The 17,121-nt window shown below is 47.9% G+C and overlaps 1 protein-coding gene across 1 annotated transcript in view; it reads left to right on the top strand.

The window, feature by feature from the left end:
* The window catches only part of DNAH9 (dynein axonemal heavy chain 9), a 304,275-nt gene that overhangs the window by 284,605 nt on the left and 2,549 nt on the right, over positions 1-17,121 (top strand). The window contains exons 65-68 of the mRNA XM_032616402.1: positions 321-512; positions 2,578-2,748; positions 7,094-7,276; positions 14,422-14,811. Of these exons, the coding sequence (XP_032472293.1) occupies positions 321-512; positions 2,578-2,748; positions 7,094-7,276; positions 14,422-14,811 (936 nt within the window). The remainder of the gene's footprint in view (positions 1-320; positions 513-2,577; positions 2,749-7,093; positions 7,277-14,421; positions 14,812-17,121) is intronic.

Genomic DNA, 17,121 nt, shown 5'->3' with positions numbered 1-17,121 from the left:
GGCCATGGCTCATGGGCCCAGCCGCTCCGCACGTGGGATCTTCCCGGACGGGGGCACGAACCCACGTCCCCTGCATCGGCAGGCAGACTCCCAACCACCGCGCCACTAGGGAAGCCCTCTTCTCACTCTTTGATGTAATTCCTCCAGCGTTTAATGAGCTCCCACGTGTGCCCGACCCCGCTGGGCACCAAGGGAGCTTGGATGAATAAGACATTGTTCCTAATCTCAAGAACCACCCTATCTTGTGGCTCACGCTCTGTCCACACGTCGGGCCATCCCAAGGCCTGCGTGGAGATCTTCCTTTCCTTCCCGTCTCTCAGGTCCCCTATGATGACTTGCGCTACCTCTTTGGTGAGATCATGTACGGAGGCCATATCACTGATGAGTGGGACAGGAGACTCTGCAGGACCTACCTGGAGGAATTCATCAAACCAGAAATGCTGGAAGGAGAGCTGTCCCTGGCCCCAGGGTTCCCCCTCCCAGGCAACATGGACTACAATGCTTACCACCAGGTAGGGACCTGGGTCTCTCCCCAAAGGACTGGAGATGTACATGTAGGGCCGGGGAAGCCCAGCTTAGAGAGCCGAGGTCACATCCAGCGTGGCTCTCAGCCTGTTCAACTTGAGAGCTACTATAGGATTTCTAGCCTCAAATCAGTGATAAAGTTGAACTTTTAGAGATCTTTTTATTCTTGATGTTTAGCTCCATCATTCTATTTGGTGCTCTTTTCTACAAACAACATCTCGGGCATTTATCTGATTGTTTTCATTCAGGATATTGACACAACCATTAGGAGCAAAAATTTAGGTAAGAACTTAGCCAACTTTTGGTAAAGATTATATTAGTGGTTCTAAATATCTTCAGAGGGACATGATCTTGTGGGCAGATCACTCACCCCTCCTATTCTCTGTTGGTTGCTGTGAACACAGACACATGTACCCATAGCAAGAAAACATTCTCATGGAGTTTTTTCATACTCTCACTTTGGGTTTTCATTTTACTATTACTTCAGCTATTTTTTTTTTTTTTTTGCGGTACGCGGGCTTCCCACCGCTGTGGCCTCTCCCGCCGCGGAGCACAGGCTCCGGACGCGCAGGCGCAGCGGCCACGGCCCACGGGCGCAGCCACTCAGCAGCACGTGGGATCCTCCCGGACCGGGGCACGAACCCGCGTCCCCTGCCTCGGCAGGCGGACCCCCAACCACTGCGCCACCAGGGGAGCCCACTTCAGCTATTTTTAAGGTGTGCATCTTTGCCTATTTACCCCACCATGAAAATGTATTAAAAAGGAATTCAAACAAAAAAACCTTTTTTGTTGCTTGACTTTTGAACATCCCTAAAAGAACTCTTGAATAAGGGAAATACTGGTCATAGGAACATTAACTACAATCTTTAAACAAATTTTTAATTCCTAAAATTTAAGAAGGTGAGTCATAAAAGTTATTTGATCCATAAAAACTAGGCCTATGAGAAGAAGTTAAAAACAATAATTCTCTTGAAAGTAAATAAAAGAATTTTTTAAATAAACGCTTTGAAGGCCTTAGCCAAGAAAGTTGTGCAAGAGCGTCCCCTACTGTCTGTGGAACAAATGCAGGTGACGGGCAATGATAACATGGTTCGCACATTTCCAGATGACTTGGGTAGAGTTCCCCTTTCTCCATACCTCTCTTTAATCTGTCAGGAGATGCTTATAGGGCTTACCAGGAGTCCAGGAGTGTGCTGGGTGCTGGAAGAAATGCAAAAATAAACACGCAAATCTGCCTTTAAGGAGTGAGCCATCTTTTACTTAGACTAGATGTTACCAACACCAAGAAATCATCAAAGCTAAACCTGAGGGGCATTTTTTCGCTGTAATGGGGAGAATGGGCACAGAGTGCTCAGAAACATTTGGAGAAGGGAGTGAGCTTTACATGCTGGGGAGGATTTTTTAGGGATGGCAGCCTATGGCCCACCACAACTGACCACAGAGATGTGGTGTTTGGAGACACGTTGTTTTAAATGTTTTTAATTCGAATGCTTTCTGCCAGAAGCAAAGCTCACTTCATCCTACACCAGGATTCACACATTAATTTTGCATACATGGCCCCATGTTTGCATTCAGGTTTATCATCCCTGATTTAAATAAACAGAGGGGAGAGAAAAGGAAGTTAAGCAGGGAGGGCTGGGTAAAATTTCCAGGCAGGAAAAGTATCTCTGAGGGACTCTGAGAAGTCCTCCTTGTGTGTGGGGGGACAGGTGTAGGTCAGGGCACCGTGGGAGGGGCTGAGATTGGAGATGGATAAAGTCAGCTAAGCTTCCCCCAAAAGAATGAGCTCATGAATGTGGAGGTTCTGGAAAACCAGCCGGGCATACACAAACGGACGGTGTAAGGATGTGCCCTAACAGGTGGGCAGCACGCTGAGGTCGGCCAGCATCGGTGAGTGGCGTCCCCCTGGTGGGCGTCCACCTGGAGGGCCAGAGGGGCCCCGGCGTCAGAGGCCTGCTCCGGCCCACTGACTGCCCTGCAGAGCACTAGTCAGGTGGGAGATGGGAGACACGTCTCGTTGGTTTTCAAGTGAGCTTGCCCTTGACTTTTTAGTACATCGACGCCGAGCTGCCCCCAGAGTCGCCGCATCTCTACGGCCTCCATCCGAACGCGGAGATCGGCTTCCTGACCCAGACTTCGGAGAAGCTCTTTCGCACGGTGCTGGAGCTGCAGCCCCGGGACAGCCAGGCCGGAGATGGAGCGGGGTCCGCAAGAGAAGAAAAGGTATATGGAGGTGTTGCCCGAGATATTCTGGGGAGCCCAGGACTGCCGAGGTCACCCTTTCTCCCGCCGGCCGCGTTGGGCTCCACAGCGCAGACTGCACGGCGTGCGTCTTCCCCGCGCATGGCTGGTCCAGCCTCGCCGCGCAGACCCTTCGCCTCGGAGGGACCCGCCGCAGTCACGTGACCAGGCGGGCCCTCGGGGTACCTGGTAGGACGTCCCTGCCGCTGGGTGTGGCAGTGCTTCACTCCTTCCCCCAAAGGCAGGTTTTATTCCGTTTGTCTGCCAAAGTGAAGAAAGGGCAGAGCTGAACAATCGTGGTTTGGGAACCTCGAAACGGACCTCATGGTTCCTTTCCCAAACTAAGTAATTATGGGTGGGGAGCTGTACCTAGACACGCCACCCTCACTCCGCCAACTAGACGCTCGAGTGGACGAACTCGCTCCTCTTTAAGACGAAAATGCGGTCTCTTTGTGGGAAGGACAGTTAGTCCCCGAGTCTCCTAACGCACAGCTAGTGCTACTAAGCACAGGACTTCCCGAAACTTCAGGAAGGTGGAGGGGAATTGTTGGGTGGAAAGCCAGAGGCGGGTGCCGTGTGGGTGTAGGGTGACCAGAGGCAACCTGGGAGCTCTGTTCCTGGTGAGGGCGCAGCAGAGGGCAGAAAAGGAAGGGGCTCAAAGTGAACCTTCTCTGTGATGCTTTCCTAAGACAAGGCAGTTCAGTTTCCAACAGATGCGTCTGCTTCACCCCACCTCCCCTCCAGAGTACTACCCGGATTCCTTTAGTTAGAGGTTCCCTTGTTACAAGGAAACATACTTGGAAGATTAAGGATTAAAAAACCTGGAGAGTTATCGAACTTTTAGGCTTCAGGGATTGATTTTAGGAAAACAAACTGACTGATAGTAAAGGAGCTGGATGCTTGTTTAAAGGTATGGAGTGATGTCATTAAAATGAGTCTCAATTTTAGTATGCCTCAGAATGAGCTAGGGAGCATCGATTCTGGGGTCTGGGGTTAGGCCCAGGAATTTGCAGCCCAGCGATTGTGATGCAGGTGAGCCTACTCTGAGAAAGCTGCTCTAAACCCCACTACTCAACCTCTTTTACTCTTTGATGCATAGGATATAATTTGAGAACAAAAGGAAGATAAGAAAGTTTATGTTGCCCAGAATCCAAACCACCTAGCATCAAAAATGTTCCTAGCTTAAAAATGAAAAGGCTGGGACTACGTGAGTAATAGGCTTAGGATTCTTTGGGCAGCATTAAAGGAAGCTTCTAGTTCTTGTCATTTCCCTTCTTCTGACCACTTCAAGAAATGGTGTGTGTGTGTTTGTGTATGTCAGAGATGAATGAAGTATGGTCACTTGCCAAACTCTGGAGAACCCAACTGAAACACAGATACCGGGAAGTGGGCAGATTTCGCTAATATACAGATATTACCCATGGAGGAAAAAGAAGAGAGAAGAGGGGAAAGGGGAAAAGGACACAAAAGAAATTCACGTAATAATACAAATGGCCAAGAAAAATAGTAAAATATTCTCAACATCGCTCATAACTAAATGGAGTTAAGTGAAATATTATTTTTCACACAATGGTAAAATTTTTTACATGTGAGGATATCCAGTGGTGAGAACATAAGAAAAGATGTACTCCCATCTCTGTTAGTAGAGGTTTAAATTGTAGAGCAACCTGACAATAGCACCTAAAGTTTAAAATGTTCATATATTTTACTCATAATTCTATTCCTAGGAATTCAACCAGTGGAAACACTCAAAAGGGCACAGATGTTATGATATACTTCTTTATTGCAGGATTGTTTATAGTAGTAGAAATGATAAACAGACCAAATACCATCAATAGGGGGATGACTCACTAAATTATGCTATGCCAAAACAGTGAAATAATATATACTGTTAAAAAACAAGGTAAATCCATAAGTACTAACAAGGGAATGTGTTCAAGATATATCATTAGGTGAGAAAAGCAAGCTGAGGGACTTCTCTGGCGGTCCAGTGGTTAAGACTCTGAGCTTCCACTGCTGGGGGCATGGATTCTATCCCTGGTTGGGGAACTAAGATCCCGCAGGCCACATGGTGGGGGCCAAAAGAAAACAAAAACAAAACACAAAAAAAGCAAACTGAAAAATCTGTGTGTATTATGATTCCATTTGTGATAGAAAGAGAAGGAGGTGGGGAGGGAAGGGAGAGCGATGGAGGGAAGAGAAGCAGCAAGGCAGGAAGGAAGATATGGCAGATGTGATAAATATGGGGATGGGTGGATGGATAGATGGATGATGGATAGATAGGGTCATATTCATTGAAGGACACCTGCAGAAATTATAAACCAATAATTAACAGTGCTTTTTTTCCCCCTTTGAAGGAAGAGGCAAAATTGTGGGAGGATTTTGCTTCTAATATCAGACGAATCTGTAATATTTAGATTTTTATGATAAGCATTTATTACTTTTCCAAAAGGAAAAAAAAAACAGAGGTGTTTGCTTGTGGAAGTAAAGTAGACCACATCCCTTGGCATGCACTGCTCCCATCTGAAGTGTCCGCTCTATGTCTGTGGATTTGCTCCCTCCTCAGGCAGGGTCTCCAAATCCTCCAAGGCCTGATCAGTGACGGAAGAGAACTCTGTTTCCCCATGTTCAATGTGTTTTGAAACAATAGCTCCAGACTATCTTTTCATTTCTTTGTGAATAATGTCCAGATGGCAGCTTGCTGATACAGGGCTGTTTCTTCAAATTCATCTCCAGAGACAGAACTATGATGTAGTTTTAGCCATTTGTCTTCTGTCTCAGCAGCAGCTTCCAGGTACTGTTAAAATTCCATTCCAGTTTTTGCTATGACAGAACCAGAGACCCATTTGTGACATGGTTATGAGTTTTTACTTTCTTTTCTTCTAACATCAGCTCTTTTCCTAGGTAATGTATTGTCTGTTAACAATACAAGGCAAAATTAATATTAATAATCCTGTACATGTATAGGGTCCTTTGTAGCTTTCACATGCTGCCACATTCATCACCTCTTTTGGTTTGATCTCTTCACCAGCCCTGGGAGTTGGCAGGGGAGGGGGCAGTGGAGAAAGCTGCTCTTGGAAATTTTTAATAGATGAGAAAATTGAGGTCTAAATGACTTGCTTAAATTCACACGAGTGATACATAACAACGCCATATTAACTCAGTCAGGGTTCTTTGGTTGCAAGGAACAGAGGCCAGTTTCGCTGAAATAGGCAAGAAATAGCTCACTGTATCAAAGGAATACACTGAAGAAAGGATAGAAACCACAGTGGCTCTGGGGTCCCAGGGAGAGAGAAGAGTGGACCATCACACTTCCCTCCACTTTCTGCACCTAAATCCTGGGCTTGAGATTCAATTTTCATGCTCCTGGAAAAGATCATCTGATTGGCCCACTTGAGTCAGTGGAGGGCTGGGCCCGGTGACTGTGCCTCAAAACAGTGGGAAAGAGGTAATTTCACAAAAGGAGACAGGGACCCGTCATTAGAAGAAGAGGGATGAGATGAACGCACCAAAACAGCATCCACCACACACGTCCACCAGCTCTCCTGACTCCAGGAAGGGCTGGAACTGGAGCCCTGGCTCCCTCTCTTCCTCCCTCCAGCCCCTCTGCCAGCCACATGTTCTAGTAAGTCTGCACTTTCTCGTTTTTCCTTCTCTGCTGACAGAGCTCCTGGGCTTTACTCATTTGCTTCAAAATGGCAGACTTAGCCTCCCAGTGCTTGCCCCCCAGACAGCCCAGAGTCTCGGTGCCTCAATTCCAATTTTCCTGGAGAGAGGCCCTGATTGTTCTAGCTCCCCTGGTCTGATTAGCTGACAGTCCGTGTGACAAAAGGGTCCGTGGGGTGTGGGAGGAGGTTTACATGAGCTGTGGCAATGCTTCTTCCAGGACCCAAGGACAGGAACTGCAGTGCAGCCTCGTGGAAACTCCGAATGGAATGTTTCCATGTCTCCGTCACTGCTGCTCATCGCCGCGGCTTCCCGTGCTTCCAAATGACCGCCCTAGGCCCAAGTCTGTCCTATGCCCTCCTAGCTCGATTCCCACAGCTAGCAGGGTCAGTCTCTGGGTTTTTCAACTCCCAGTTCTCAGAAAGGCCTCTGTGTTCATCCTTTTCAGCTGGTCCCAGGAGTCACAGAGAGCTGGCCAGCCTATACGGGAGGCCTTGCTGTGGCTGGCCCTCAGCCCCTGACCCAGTTGGCCTCAGCAAGCGGGCAAGGGTATGCCCAGGGCACGTATGACTGGCATCTTTAGTGCCACGTGGCAGGGGAATGGAGGCCTTCTGGAGAAGTTGAACCCCGTCTTAACCCTGTGTTTCCTGTTGTGGGGCAGGTCAAGGCCGCCCTGGAAGAAATATTGGAGCGGGTGACAGATGAGTTTAACATCCCAGAGCTGATGGCCAAAGCAGAGGAGCGCACCCCCTACGTGGTCGTGGCACTCCAGGAGTGCGAATGGATGAACGTCCTCACCCGAGAGATTCAGCGCTCCCTGCGAGAGCTAGACCTTGGATTAAAGGTGGGTGAGGCTGGGGGCGGGGGAGGGAGGGCACTGCCAGCAGGAACCCCTTGTGGGAAGAGCACCAGGGGAGCTGGAGAGCAGTGGTCACAGCAGCCTCACTGCCTAAGAAGGTGCCACTCCTAGAAACCAGAGTCTGGCCAGGCTGCAGGGAGGGTGAGACAGGCTCTGAAGCTGGAAGCTGGGAAGGCAGAATGAGCTGGGACTGGCAAGCTGCCCAGGGGCCCATGCTCTGAGTGCCGAGGAGAAGAGAAGTCTTGATGCCCTGTGTCTTCTGCTGACATGGGTGGTGTTGCTTTCATGGGACATGGAAGTGTGTGCCGCATCAAAGCACAGGTTCTAGACAGCCCTGCCCCGCCTCCCAGCTCTGCTGCCTCCTCGCCGTGTGGCCTTAGAGTGACTTGAGTCTCACTGCGTCTCAGTTTCTTCACCTGTAAAACAGGGATAGTGGTCCTACTTCACAGGGCTTTGGGAAGGATTCAATCAATAGGTTTGTGTAGAATGTTTAGAGCAAGGCCCAGCACGTGGCAAGTACCCAGAAGTGTAAGCTGATGGCATATTATTACCACCCCCTCAGAGGAAAGGAAAGAACTTTAATCTTCTGCACCCCCATGGTTATCTGAAAGGCCCGAGATGTTGCACAAGCTCTGACGTTTCTCATGAGCAATGAAAGAGTCTATTATTTATGCCACCAATTATGTAAATAGATCTGTTTTATTCACCATAAGATAATTCCATCAAGTGCCCAGCACAAAGCCAAACAGATCACCTGCATGATGGGTGAGTGGGAGGTCCTGCTGCCTTTGAGGAGCTGAGGAAAGTAACTGTTGTCAGTTTACACTGGCACATTTATTAAAATAATTGTAACCCCAGACAGAGGGAAAGTGAGAACCCAGTTTTGTAGGCAGCAGTGAACACTCAGCCCAGCCCTGGACATCCAGACCTGTGATGTGCTGCCGCCCTTGTGTCTGCCTCTTGGAGTCGTATAACCACTGTCACGGGTGCAGAGGACACACAACCATGAGCATCTTCACATGTGGTCACATAGAAACTATGAAGTAGACTGAGAAATCTGGGTGAGTTTTCTTCAGTCTGTTAATTCCCATTCGGCCCCAATATGGATAGAAGGAAATAAGGAGAAATGAGAGACGGGAAAGGATGTCGAAGGCTGAGGCTGTTTGGCAATGTTACCAAATTATGCGCCGGCTGGTAATCAAAGGAAATACGGAATTCCATAGAACAATCTCAGACGTAAATAAGGACCTTGCCGGTCATTTGATGTGGCTCGGTTCCCTAGGTACGCGGGTGTATATTCATAATTATCTTGAGCTTGTTTGTTGCGGTCTTAGCTTAGTGAATCTGTGCAATTTGCTGCAGTCTATCTACCCATCCGACTTCCAATTCGTTCACTCATTTTTCTTTCAAGAGCCTTCGCTGCAGCTTGGTGTCATGGATCCCAGTGCGTGCCTGGGCGAGGATGAAGGGGTGGGGAGGGAGTTACTCTTTTCTTCCAGTCTAGCTCGAGCAGGGCTGGTGGATGGCCAGCCTCGGTGCTCTGCCCTTGGGGAGACAGCAGAGACTGACAGGGGAGCCTTCCGCTCCAGACGGACAGTCTGGCGGGAAAACGAGCATACAAATGGATTACAGTACCAGGCAGGGTTGATTCAGTGCCACACAGAGAGAGGTGCGAGAAGAAAGGAAGAAATAAGTATGTGGAATCAGGGATGGCCCCAGCAGAGAAGTGGCACGCAGGGAGCTTTGGAGGAAGAGTAGGATTATGACATGTGGCAATAAGAAGAATCTTCTAGAAGTCCCAAGGTGAGGAACCCTAAGCCTGTTCTAAGAGTTAACTTAGTTTGGCTGGAGCAGAGGGTCCCCCAGGTGAGTAAGAGTGATATGGTGAACTTCTAAAGGTGACTAGTGGTGACAACATTGACCCAGAAGCAGTCAGGACAACGGTCTGTTGCCTTTTTCTCCTGGTCCCCTGTGAGCGGGGGGACAGACAGAGCAATCTCCGCTTAAAAACGCTGTCATGAAAACCCAGTCTCATTAGGACAGGGCCCCAAACTGGCCTGGTCATCAGACTCCCTGGGGGCGTCATTCCAATATGTGTTCCTATCTCCACCCTCCAGTCCCACCAACCTGTGGAGCTGGGGTCTGGAAACCTATATTTTTAGCCAGCAGATGGGTAATTCTTGTGGCGAGACAAGTTTGTGAATAGCATTAAGGCAAGTAGGTAGAAGAAAAGATGGACAGATGTCTTCATGGAACGGTGAAGGTGCAAGGGGACAGTGGCAGAGTTCAGAGAAGGAAAAGTTTCCAAGTCTGGGGAAGAGGCTAAGCTGAGCTGCAAGAAATGGGAGTCAGAGAGGAAACAGCTGAAGGGAGCAACTGAAACAGGAGGGGTTCACAGGACAGCCTGGCATGTGCGGGAGATGTGAGGGCCCCACTGGACAGCAGCTGGTACATGGAGCGGTGAGGAACTCACATCCCAGCTCCCAGTGGAACATGGAAGGGGAAGCATAATGGGAGGAGAGGAAAATCTGAGCGACGTTTTCCTTCCGGTCCTTTCTTTCTCTTTAACAGTCACTTTGAAGTTCTAGGACTGTTTTAGGTGGAGCACAGGGAGACATGGGGCAACCCACACTACCCAGCACATCAAACAGACAAACCCAAATGCCCTGCCCAGACTGGGTACCAAATTAGAAAATGTCTGACTTTTCAAGTCATTAAGTCAATACCCTTAGCATTTTTTATTATGCAATTTTTATTCATAGTTGGCTGGATGGGAAAGCATAATGCTACCCAAAAGTACTGGCTGAATTGAAAGGCACAGCTCTCTAATCCCTGAGGACTGTGGGAGCCCACAGCACACAGAAGTGGCCACCTGGGAGAGGTCTACCAGCCACAACCGTGTCCCCACAGAGAAGAATTCAGGAGAGTCAGACATCTGGCTCTCAGCCTTACACAATGAAGAACCAGGTCCTGTGAGCATCCCAGAGCTGTTTGGTCAGAGGTACTGACTCCCACTAACCAAATGCACAAAAGCCTGATGTACAAAACTCCCAAATGCCAGTTTATTCCTTTACAATCCTTTACAACTAGGTATAACTTTCAAAGCGCCATTTACTGATGGCAGCCTGCCCAGAAAAATCTCTTCCTGTGTTGGAAAACTACAAGAGAAGCTGGATTCTTTTGCACTGTCCAGTATGGTAGCCACTAACAACAGGTTAACACTTGAAATGTGGCTAGTCCAAACTGAAATGTGTTGTAAGTTTAAATTAAATGCCATATTTCAAAGATATGTTATATTGATTAAATATTGAAATATTTGACATTTTAAATCTATAAAGTTAAGTTAATCTATTAAGTTAAATAACATATTATGAAAATTAAATTCATCTTTTTCTTTTTATTTATTTATTTATTTATTTTTGCGGTATGCAGGCCTCTCACTGCTGTGGCCTCTCCCGTTGCGGAGCACAGGCTCCGGACGCGCAGGCTCAGCAGCCATGGCTCACGGGCCCAGCTGCTCCGCGGCATGTGGGATCTTCCCGGACCGGGGCACGAACCCGTGTCCCCTGCATCGGCAGGTGGACTCTCAACCACTGCACCACCAGGGAAGCCCCTCTTTTTATTTTTTTAATGTAGCTACTAGAAAATGTAAAATTACACACATGTAATTTTGTGAATTTTAAATGTAAAATTACCCATTCACAACTTGCATTGTATTTCATTTGGGCAGTGCTCTCTTAGATGGAGTCATGGCCAGCCCAGAATCTGGGGCTGGGAACTATTTTCTATTATTCAGATATTTAATGGCATCAAACATTTCCCCCCTATGCTTCAGTGGCTAATTGCCCCTCCTAATTGACAAATTCTGTTTTTCTAAACATGTGAAAGATGTTCAGTCTTAAAGCCCAACTTGCTGACTTGGGGAACCGCTCTGGCTCTTTACTCTCATCCGTTGACTCTCATGTGTTGACTTAATAGTTCAGGTTTTGCTTTGGCCCTTTAGTGACATACGGTCACCACCCCACAGGCAGCTGCCCTGGCCCACATGTCTGCTAGAGTGCACAGATGGACCAGCTGCGGTCACCGCAGTCTGGACGCCAGACTGGGAAGGGTGGAACCCACATAATTCCCACTTCCCTCCACATCTCTTTGCCTCCCGGTGTTTCATTCATGTGAAAGCTGGTTGCAAAGACCACCTCCAGAGGGAAGAAAAAGCAGACAGGGGCTGACCCTCAGAACAAGGTGCAGCCTGCAGCCCCTGGAGAAGGGCATATGTGGGCGTTGCTGACCCCACATGACGGACGCTGGCCACGTGCCTGCGAGCCCAGAGCACCAGCCACTTCTGACCCTCCAGAGATGCCCTTTACAGACGGACATTCCTGGCCATCCAGAGGCTGGAGTCCTTAGGTTTGGAATGGAGCCTTTGAATCCGTGCTTTTAACAAGCGCACTGACTTAAAGCAATGAAGGCCTAGAGGGCAAATCAGGTTTTTATCTTATATTCTACCTAAGAAAGACTTTGAAAGCATTTATTTATAGGGACAAAAAAAGTGGTTAAGGCCACATCCAGGTAGCCCTCATACCCACCATGAAGCGCCCCCCAGTCTTTAGTTCTCCCTGCTTTCCCTGCAATATGGACATGGAATAAGCCAGTAACACAGGATCCTGAACTATGTCATCTTCTTAAGGATTTAGTGTTCTCTTTGTGAGTTTTCTTTTTGTCGACTCTTGACCTATAAGCACATAAGTGCAGACATTATTAATCCGTGTTCCACGGGATCCAGGCAGGGGGAGTTTGAGGAGGTCAGGCTTGAGCAGATGGAAGCAGGTTTCTCTCACGGGGAGCTGGAGTCTTTACAAAAGGCCTGCTTACCCACAGTTTGGCTGAGAAACTTCCCATCTGCCCACCCCGCCTCCATCAATCTGGCAGCACCTGAGGAAACGAATTTTCTCTGAACACCTTTTAAGAAGCGCTGTCCCAGAGTCTGTAGGTTTATTCCTCTTTTCCTAAGAAAGGGACCCATATTACACTGAGTGAATTTGGAGTGGGGTTCTCTCTGGTTTCTTCTCAACCCCTCCTCTGAAAGTGAGTCATTTCTATGTCCACTCAAGGTCATGGACAGATCTGAGTTCAGCACCCTAACCACAAGGTGAACGACTTCTTTTCCTAAATCGTTCTTGCTTCACTCTCAAACGGGCAGAACCTAAGAGCACATTCTTTAAGGCTCCATCGCTCATACTTTCAATTAGTAAATGCAAAATCATTGTCAGAATAACTTCTAAGCAGATAGAAATTTTTAAGAAAGCCAAGTTACACATTTTATGCTTCCCTGCTGTCAAAATGATTTTAGATTTTTGAAGTGTTAAGTATTGCATATACATTTTTTTATTATCAGATTTTATTTTTAGAGCAGTTGTAGGTTCACAGCAAAATTGAGCAGAAGGCGGAGTTCCCATATCCCCCTCCCCCGACCACACCCAGCCTCCCCATCATCAACACCCCCAGCAGAGTGGCCCATCTGTTACAGCTGGTAAATCTACCCCGACCCCTCACAATCAACAAAGTCTCCTGTAGTTCACATTAGGGTTCACTCTGGGTGGTGTACGTTCTACGGATTTGGACGAATGTGTAATGACATGGATCCGCTGTTTTAGTGTCTTACAGGAGAGTTTCACTGCCCTAATATTGCATATATTTTAATTTAAGCACATGATTTCTTCTTGCAATGAACGTCAGAGAAATAGAGGTTTATGGGACCTCACCGTTTTCAGAAGTGGCACATCTCTGTGTAAGGCATGGTCACACCGAGTAAGTGATTGAATTAGCCGGGGACGATAACCAGGCAACAAAGGACTTCTCTGTACCAGCAAACAACTGTGGCTGGCAGAGTCCAGGGCTCCATGTGAGTTCATCTCTATCTGTCTCTCTGCCGCGGCCCTCAGAGATGTGCCAAAGGACCGGGACATTTTCATCCTACTTTTTCCAGTAGTGCTGGCCCAGTCCTGTTAGGTCAGTTGTGGGATGATTCCAGGGCGGGGGACCTTACCTCCCCACCAACTCACATGGCCAACAACATTCACAGGTGCAAAAAACTTCCACAGACACACCCCGACTCAAAACAACCCAAAACAATTCTGTGGGGAAGCAAATTTATTTGGTGTATTATTTATAAAAGCACTTTATAATTATGTGAGTTAATTGGCCATTGAAAACTTAAAATTTTTATTTTAAAAGGAAAAATAAATACGGCCTGTATCTTTTTCCTTTTAAGTCTATTGGACTTTATTTTTTTGTAATGAGTCTTGATTTGTCTACATATCTTCTTATCTGCAGTTTAGCCAGCGTGTACAATTATATGCCCATAAACATGTTTTATTAAAACTGCAACATACAGAATTTTTAACACAACCCTGGCAAAAACACATACACTACAGTTTAATTACCAAACAGAAAACTAGGCCTTTCGGTTTAGAGCAGTGCTGTCCAATAGAACCCTCTGTAGTGATGAGAATGTTCCACGTTTGTGCTAAGGGCACGGTGCCTGCTGATGCCATGAAATGTAGCTAATGTGACTGATAACCTGATACTTCTAACTCACTTGTGCTTAAATAGCTTCATGGGACTGACGGTCATCACATCAGACACAGCAAGCCTTACTGGGCACCCTAACCCCCCTGCAGACGCCGCCACAGTGGACACGACACCTTCAAGAAATTGCAGATCCTTGGCATAATTAAGGTTACAAAGTTTAATTTAAAGATGGTTTTCAATGTACATCTTCCTTTACAGATTTCATCTAGCAATTGGAAGAGGATTCCTCCTTCGCTGGAGGAGAACAGAGGAGCCCAAGCTTTAGGGTAGGGTGGAATCAGCGTGGAACCCACAGGTGGCTTGAGGTCTGCAGTGGACCTAAACTACCGTCAGTAGATACGTGTAGACTCTGAAACCACAGGAGTGGGGAGACGACCAGTCTCTGTGAGACAAACCTTGCAGATCAAGTACTAGACAGGGACTGTCATTGTGTCACCGACCCCAGCCGTCATCTCCTGTCTTCCCAAAGATCCCCGAGGCCAGCTGTTTCCAGGGACTTGCTGCCCCTCACTCTTTCCCCTCTCATTCTTTGTCTTCAGGGGGAGCTGACCATGACCAGCGACATGGAGAACTTACAGGACGCTCTGTACCTAGACACAGTGCCGGAGCCCTGGGCCAGGCGTGCCTACCCTTCCACTGCAGGCCTGGCAGCCTGGTTTTTGGACCTGCTCAACCGAATCAGGGAGTTGGAGGCCTGGACAGGCGACTTTACGATGCCCCCCACTGTGTGGTTGACAGGCTTCTTCAACCCTCAGTCCTTCCTGACCGCCATCATGCAGTCCACAGCCCGCAAGAATGAGTGGCCCCTGGACCAGATGGCCTTGCAATGTGACGTGACAAAGAAGAACAGAGAGGAATTCAGGAGCCCCCCTCAGGAAGGGGCCTACATCCATGGCCTCTTCATGGAAGGCGCTCGCTGGGATGCACAGGTAAATCCTGGGATGAGCCAAAGGGCATCCCCAGTGGGCTGATTACATACACATTGCCCCCTGTAAAGTACAATTGCTAAAAGGGATGCCCATTTTTTTTTTTTTTTTTTTTTTTTTGCGGTACGCGGGCCTCTCACTGTTGTGGCCTCTCCCGTTGCGGAGCACAGGCTCCGGACGCGCAGGCTCAGCGGCCATGGCTCACGGGCCCAGCCGCTCCGCGGCATGTGGGATCTTTCCAGACCGGGGCACGAACCCGTGTCCCCTGCATCGGCAGGCGGACTCTCAACCACTGTGCCACCAGGGAAGCCCAGGGATGCCTTTTGAGCATCCCTTGAGGCTGTCAAATCATTTCTATGTAGCCAAGGATGACATAAAGAGCGCAGAGTGAGTAGAGAGGTTAAAAGCAACAGACTAGCTGGATCTGAATCCCAGCACTACCGCTTACTAATTCTGTGAAAAATCTCCGTTTACTCAACTGTTTTTTTAAAAATATTTATTTATTTAATTTATTTATTTGGCTATGCCAGGTCTTAGTTGTGGCACATGGGATCTTTGTTGCTGCACGTGGGATCTTTGTTGTGGCACGCAGGATCTTTAGTTGCAGCATGTGGGATCTAGTGCCCTGACCAGGAATCGAACCCAGGCCCCTTGCATTGGGAGTGAAGAGTCTTAACCACTGGACCACCAGGGAAGTCCCTACTCAACTGTTAAATGGGAAAACAGAGTTGCTGTGATGATTAAACAAATTAATATGCAAGACACTTAGAACAGTGCCTGGTACATAGGGAGTGCTCAAAACTTGTTGTGTGACCTGAGGGTATCATTTCACCTCCCTGGTCCACTTTCCTCATTCATGAGCTCTTGGAGGGCAGGAATCCCTCCTACTTTTTACACTGCTACGTGTTAGCAAAGGGGTGCCAGTGATATTTAAAGTGACACTTTGAATGGATTCCTCACTGCAGGCTAATACAAATTTGAGTCAGCATAAGATCAGAAAAGATGTTTTGTCTCCCATAGGAAACTAGCAAACAAGCACAGGTGGCTGGGATAAATGACATGAACAAGGATGGATAACTCTAGGACAAGTTTACATTTGTTATACACATGATCTGGAAGGACTACTTAGTCAAATATCCCATTTGGCAATATTTGCACTAAACTATTCCTAGCAGTCAATACAAAGGAACGTGGGAAAACTATTAGAAGGTCCAGAAGATCCTACAAGTCCGCATCAAAATGCATAGAGAGCTGTACTAATTTGAAGAGTGTCCCTTCAAAATTCATGTCCACCCAGAACCTCAAAATGTGACCTATTTGGAAAGGGGTCTTTACAGATGTCATTAGTGAAGATGAAGTCACGCTAGAATAGAGTAGGCGCTGAACCCAATGAGTGGCGTCTTTATAAGAGGAGAATGCTCTGTGAAGACGGAGGCAGAGACTGGAGGGGTGCATCTACAGGCCGAGGGAGGCCAAGGGTTGTAGCAACCACCAGACACTAGGGGAAAGGCATGGGACAGGTTCTGCCTCAGAGCCTCCAGAAGGAACCAACCCTACCTACACTTTAAGACTTCTAGCCTGCAGGACTGTGAAAGAATACGTTTCTGTTGTTTTGAGCCACTGTCTTTGTGATAATTTTGTTACGGCAGCCCTAGGAAACCAGTCAAGGGCCAACAGAAAGGACGGTAAAGTGGGGCAGTGTTCAAGCAGCCTGAACGTTGAGAAGGAAGCCTACTTCTCTCTCTCCACCTGAACATTTGCACAAGTCTGTCAGTCGAGATCATATGTGGACTGTATTAGGTGTAGGGTAGCCAGAGCTAGGATACTAAAGACGCCAAAATGAGAGAAGTGCAGGAAAGATAAGTAGAGGGGAAGCTCAGAAGGAGGAGCACTGGCACTGGGGGACAAAGGGATATTGATTCCAAACAACTGCCTCCCATTTGTTCATTACCTTGTTTCCAAATAATAAATACAAACAAAAAAATAACACCCGCCCACCAAGAACTCTTGTTCTCAGAGTCTATATCCCAGAAAGCATTCAGCAAAAAGGGAAGGGTGGGCTTCCCTGGTAGCACAGTGGTTGAGAATCTGCCTGCCAGTGCAGGGGACACGGGTTCGAGCCCTGGTCTGGGAAGATCCCACATGCCACGGAGCAACTGGGCCTGTGAGCCACAATTACTGAGCCTGCGCGTCTGGAACCTGTGCTCCGCAACAAGAGAGGCCGCGATAGTGAGAGACCCACGCACCGCGATGAAGAGTGGCCCCTGCTTGCTGCAACTAGAGGAAGCCCTCGCACAGAAACAAAGACACAAC

The sequence above is a fragment of the Phocoena sinus genome, chromosome 20 (assembly GCF_008692025.1).
Source record: "Phocoena sinus isolate mPhoSin1 chromosome 20, mPhoSin1.pri, whole genome shotgun sequence".
In the NCBI taxonomy this organism is placed as follows: domain Eukaryota; kingdom Metazoa; phylum Chordata; class Mammalia; order Artiodactyla; family Phocoenidae; genus Phocoena; species Phocoena sinus.
The sequence above is the reverse complement of the archived record's forward strand: the minus strand, read 5'-3'. Positions and strand labels throughout refer to the sequence as shown.